This window comes from Nansenia antarctica (assembly GCF_963989245.1).
Source record: "Nansenia antarctica genome assembly, chromosome: 16".
Taxonomy (NCBI): Eukaryota; Metazoa; Chordata; class Actinopteri; order Argentiniformes; family Microstomatidae; genus Nansenia; species Nansenia antarctica.
In genome coordinates this window covers 12,062,776-12,069,124 of record NC_137686.1, presented here as the reverse complement: position 1 = coordinate 12,069,124, position 6,349 = coordinate 12,062,776, and the positions used below count along the sequence as shown (strand labels likewise).

General features: G+C 42.0%; 1 protein-coding gene across 1 annotated transcript in view; it reads right to left on the bottom strand.

The window, feature by feature from the left end:
- Window positions 1–825: 825 nt before the first annotated feature.
- Window positions 826–6,349, bottom strand: part of LOC308171955 (polyadenylate-binding protein 4-like) — a gene marked incomplete at both ends in the record, with an annotated part of 52,460 nt that continues 46,936 nt past the window's right edge. The window contains one exon of the mRNA XM_080546868.1: window positions 826–1,124. Within this exon, the coding sequence (XP_080402994.1) occupies window positions 826–1,124 (299 nt within the window). The remainder of the gene's footprint in view (window positions 1,125–6,349) is intronic.

Here is a 6,349-nt window from a genome sequence, read left to right as displayed (position 1 = left end):
TAACTGATCCAATTTTGATCTGATCTTTGATCAATATTGGATCAGTTAGTATGCACAATATTATACAACAGTACCCATACTACTAAATTCACATTTTGCCAAATTCTGAATGAATTGACCATTTCAAGGAATGTTTGGTTACTGGGCAACACCTGGCTGCTACTGAACTTCCTGTGAGTCAGCTGATACTGGGTTAGTACTTTGTTTGCTAACAGGAAGTTCGTCTGGATCCAGCATGGTATTGCCTAGTAACCGAACATGCCTTGACATGGTCAATATAGTACAATACAGGTAGTTCTGTTCTGTTAGTTCTAATTGGAAAAGAGACATTAAAACTGATATTACAGTACAACATCACTTATTTTTAAGAAAAAATCTTTATTTGTCATGCATAAGTGCACTTGACTCAAACACATGTAATGGGCAACTGGAAACAGTTAAGTTTACTGAATGGTTTAAAACTTTACATAGTACAGTAGTACAATTACAAAAATGTTATTTGTGCAAAAAAATCAACAATGAACTGGTTAGGTTGGAGCTTCTGGCACAGTGTGGCAAAAGAATATACAAACTAACACTGGAAACAGTTAAGTTTACTGAATGGTTCACTAAATAAACAACATCTCGATCCCCGTAACACCAGTAGAACTGACATGAACATTGTCTGTGCATTGGGACGGCTTAAAAACTTTACATGAGATCGACAATTAACTGGTTAGGTTGGAGCTGCTGGCAGACACCTTCGTGTCTGAACGTTCAGGGAGGAGTACATTGAAAAAAAAAATGAAAAAAAAATAATAGTATAGAGGTTACTGACCTCACATCTCACTCAAAAAGTTTGAGTTTCAAGGCTTGTGCCTTCTTTGACAGTGTACTGCCATCCAGCTGCATTAGGATTTTCTGTACAACTTCAAAAGTGTACCTCAGTTCTGCAGGGTAGCCCAGATTTAAATGATAGATTAGACCAAACAGCATGGCTGTTGCGAAGGGCACGCTTGGGAGGTCTCGCAGTACAGCCTGCCCTTCGAGGACGATCCCGATGTCCCCTTCACTTGGGTCGTCGCTCTTTATATTGAAGATCCCCACTGTGGTCGCCTCGATCCCATCCTGGATGGTGGCTTCGTCTGCAGTCTGGAGAAAAAGATTGTCAAGTTACATTACTTGGAATATGAACGTTGGTTTGGAAAATTGTTGTGCATGAATGCGTTCAAAAGAGATTTTTTTCTTCCAAGAATGTTGAACTGAACACAGCCATTTGAATCTGGTGAACGTGGACTAGTTCATTTTGGGGGGCTGTGAACCTGTAGTTCATATTTAGGAAGATAAATCAATGAGAATTAAAAGTAGGCTAGCCTAACTCGACTACAAAACAATGCTAGATTCAGATTCTTCGCCTTGAGGCTCGTTATAGGCTACTATCAGTGTTTCACACGATTAAGGCTGTCGCGCGAGCATCAGGAGCAAGTGAGAGAAGTGTCAAGTAATGTTTGGATTAGGTTTAGGCTTAGGGCTGGTAATCATGTCGGTTTAACAGGCTCTGCATCGATGGGAACTAGCCTCTACCCATTATGTTGCTATAAATGACACTGCATTACTGCATCTTATGCATAAAAGGAAATTATTGACATTGGTTTAGTGGTAAAACAAAACTTTTTAAATCACTGTCTATGATTCTATAATAGACTGTAGCAATAGCTTGTGGTACACATATAAAAAGGGACTTTTTGGGACTGAACTTAGTTCAAAATAGTGAATTATGAACTTGAACACTTTAGTTGGACTTACATCATACTCCCTCACCAGACTCCCTTCCAAAGTCAATGTCATCATTCTGGAAAGAGAGTTACCGGTATTTCATTTGTCATAACAACCGACAAGGGGTGTTAGATCACTGCAATGCTCAAAGGAAAATTACACCTTTTGGGGAGGTTAGCCTATTTACCACCTTCCCCATTGTGAGACAAGAACATGTGGCATTTTCTTCTCTGTGCATTCTGTATGAACTTTTGGAAATCCAAAGAATTACCCTAGCTTAGCTGCAAGAACTAAACTGAATGGGCCCCGCCAGCATTGTTGCAGCATTGCTAGTGGAGCCCATTCAATTTAGTTCTTACAGCTAAACTTGGGTAATTCTTTGGATTTCCAAAATGTTCATACAGAACGCACAGAAGAAAATTGTATATGTTCTTGTCGCACAATGGGGAAGGTGGGGAAGGTGGCAAATAGGCTAGACTGAAAAAGGTGTTTTTCCTTTAAAGGTGCACTTCCCCCATTAGCAATCAGCTTTCTGTTCTTCCATAAGTGTCAGTACATTACAATGAAGGTGGTTTTCCTGACCTCAATCTTCCCTGGGCTTCCAAAAAAAAAAAAATGTTGTTTTTTAAAACTACACAAATTATGTCATAAAGATGTCAAAATCGTCATATGACATCATTTGTCCAGATTTTAAATGTTACTTTTAATTAACTTTTTTGGAAGCCCAGGGAAGATTGAGGGCAGAAAACCCACCTTCATTGTAATGTAATGTACTGACACTTAGGGAAGGACAGAAAGCTGATTGCTAATGGAGGAAGTGCCCCTTTAGTGCAGCTAAAAAATGGTCTCAGAAAGCCACCATCCCAGGCCACCTAAACAGAAGGACTGAAATTATGTCAAGAGGGGGGTCCAGGCAGGGCAGATTGTCAGCTTAGTCTAGAGGCAGGGGTGGAGAGTATGACAAAAGTCCTCTGTGCCCTGTGGTTACTGCATAATTGTACACCTCACTGTTGTACAAGAACTGTACATAATTTCAGGCAATATACCACATTACATTTGATTTTAATCACCATCATGCAACACATATTAGAGTACAAAGAATTGGGGTACATTATTCTATCAAATATTTTTCTGGAATAAATGTACATACTTTGTCCATGGCTTCCTGGATTGCCATCACTTTTTTGCCGATCACACCTCCTCTCTTTTTAAAGAGTTGCAAAAGCCTGTAGGTGTGCATGTCAAGCTCGGACAGGAACTTAGATTGGAGAGGCATTGTAGTGATGAATGGGTGAATGAGAGGCCGTTGTAAAGCACTTTGGATAAAGGCGCTGTATAAGTGCAGTCCAGTTACCACTTAGGAGGCCTTGTTGTTGGTCTATCTAGTCCATCGTTTCTCAACGGGGGCGGTACCGCCCCCCAGGGGGCGTTCAGACAACATCGGGGGGCGCTGGAACAGATATTTTTAAAAGGGGGGCGTTGAGGTGTTCTTGGGGGGGCGTTCGCGCATTTAGTATTTTTCTCATGAAAAACAGCTGTGTTATTACGGACACATTCGTAAATGCACGATAGCTGAATGTCGATACACGATGAACGGTCAGTTCGCTCGGACAAACCGTGTTTCGGTCGACTGTTCGACCCTGCTGGCTGCCTGTCCCGCCCTAATGCGAGCCACGGCCGCTGCTATTGGTTGATAGAACGACATGTAGAAATGTGATTGGCTGAGCGGGAAGCCTTTTCTAAAAAGCTGCTAGTTTGGTTGCAGTGCGCCATAGAGCCCTACACGTGCCCATCTCTGAGCGCTCTGAACTTGGCCGGGCTCTGTGATGCAGACACACGTAGCTCAGCGCCCAAAAAAATAAAAGTGAGAGTGTCATCAAGAAGATGAAGCTAAAAACTCAGCTAGCAAAGGCAGAGCTTTTGATAGTTTCCAATGTGTCTGGGTAAGCTGCATTGTAGAAGAACCTTGACAGTTCATGTACAGTGCAGAAATTGCAATACTATGCTACGATAGAAAGAACCCCGGTTCATCCCATCTGTAACATCATGTTGACCAATGCCCAACTTCTATGAGTGTTTTCCTTGTAGGCTATGCTTGAGTGACATATGTTTCAGTTTGTGGGCTCATTGTAATTGTTGCGTTCGCTTCGTTCGCTTCCTTTCAATACAGCTTATTTAATTTAGTTAAAATGAGTGCTGATACCATACCACCATACCGCTAATACCATACCACCATACCAGAACATCACAGCAGGAACAACCTATCTCAAAAAAGCGATCGTAATAAACCAGTCCTGAAAGTTCTCTGTCGCTTACCAATAATCGAACCTAGAGAAATCAGCTACGAATGTCCCCTCCCCTCGCAGGTTCATTACAGTATATTACATAAATGTATTACTGTTAAGTGTTGTTGTGGATGTTATCCCTAGTGCCATTCTGAGGTTAGCATTGCGATGTGTTTGCAAACTAAAATACGATCGCTTTTTTGTGATATGTTGCTCCTCTTGTGATGTCCTGGAAACGAACGCATCAGCTGCAGCGTCTTTTGTATTGATCAGCTGTCAGCAGTGTTATTACGGGTACGTTCGTAAATGCACGAACGGTCAGTTCGCTCGGACAAAACCGTGTTTTCAGTCAGAGCGCCCATCTCTGAAGCGCTCCCAGAGCGCAGAGCTCTGAACTTTGGAACTTTGTTATGTTTTGATATGTTTTGATATGAGAAATTCGAAGTGGTCAGTTTATGAAAATAATAATACCATAGAATACTAAATAAAATATTAAAATAATAGCCCCCTAGCGTTTGCCGCCATATTGTGACACCCCCCCCCCCCCCAAAGTCCAATAAAAATTGGAGAATAAATATTAGCATCATAAAACAGCAATTTGGAGAAATGCAACACCAGCACACTTAAAAAAAAACTAACAATGTTAGTTGTAATGTACAGTTCTGCAGCCTACTGTTTGTTCTGCATCGGACATGTGTGAAATTGCTGCTGTTCCGTAGCAGTCTGTTTGTATTCTCTGATGTTGTCTGAGTTTGTTTAACACTCAGAAACAGCATTTTTATTCACATTCACATGGCTTTTCTGCTCTCTGGTAAACTAATGATAATGATATTCCAACTGCCCAATCCAATCTATTATTTGGCATTCAGTGACATGCTTTTTAAATTATATAACACAGAATATTAGTCAACATTAATATTTAGGGAAGAAAATAAGCCTACTTTTTTTGATGGGGGGTCGGTAAGAGGCCTGGATAATGGACAGGGGGGCGCTGGCCCAAAAAAGGTTGAGAACCACTGATCTAGTCCAACCAGGGTTTTTACTTTTATCGTCAAGGTCCAGTTTACCCTTTTCTAGACACAGCCGAGTCCATCAATTTAATTTCCTAATGAAATAATTTATTCATTTCGTAATCGTTTTTTTTCAATGCTAACATTTTATTTCATCGGTGAATCGGTATTGTTTCATAGTCCGGGTCTCCTTTTTTATGCGTTAGCCGCTTGGAACTCTGGGAAGTGGCCAATTTTCTGTACAGCCTCCTCAGCCCAGTGGGCCTCCAGCGCAGCGACCGCTTCATCCACCTGGTAGCGCAGCGCCTCAGGAGACGCCAGCAGGCGCAGCAGATCACGGTTGTCCATCTCCAGCAGCATGCCCGTGACCTTGGGGGCGATGCTGGGGTGCATGCTGAGGATGGATGGGAAGAGACGCTCACCTGGAGGGAGGGGGGAGTAAATATCAGTAACAGTAACTGTTGTAACGTTATAGGTTACCTGATCGATTGACAGTTAAAAGAGATTGATTAATATGTTACATGATTGATTGACAGTTAAAAGAGTTATTATTTATCGTTAAGGTAGTTACAAAAAAAGAAGTACATTTCTGTTGTATTAGTTAAAGAATGGGTTTCAGAACTGCAGTTTCCAGAATGCCTTGCAGCAAGACGTCTCACAGAAGTTGACAGTTTGTTGTTTTTGAGAAATGCGAATTGTACCATCCAGAATATGAAAGTGAATATCTAACAGCTTGTTTTATTGAATTGAAAGTGATCACAAGTGCATGTCAGCAGATTTGTATATAAAGAACCTTTCGCTTGATAACACCAGTCCTAGCCATCATTTCAGCAGGTAGAAATTCTACAGTAACTGTAACAGCTAATGGGTATCCATAGAAACAAACAAATATACTCACCTATCATCTGCTTCTGGTCCTCATGGGGAACTGTAGCCAGTATGGAGGCAGTCAGTGTCTCCTGGTCCTGGTCCTGGACATGGACAGCAGGCTGCTGCACGGGGACTTGTAGCTGGGGAGCTGTGTGCTGCTGGCGGTCGTGTACACCAGCTGTGGACTTGTTCTGGGGCACAGCGTGCAGCCGTGCCATAGCTGGATCACCATCTGCAACGGCAGGGTGCTTTCTCAAGGCCTGGGTAGCTGAGAGGGGAAGATAAGCATAACCAAAGGGATATTTATGGCAAATGTTTGGATAGTGCTCTTGTCTCTATGTCAGGGGTCCCCACACCTTCTGAAACATCCCATTCAAGCACCTTTCAAGGACTTTCAAGACTCGATTCCCTCAAATTCAAGGACCCAAC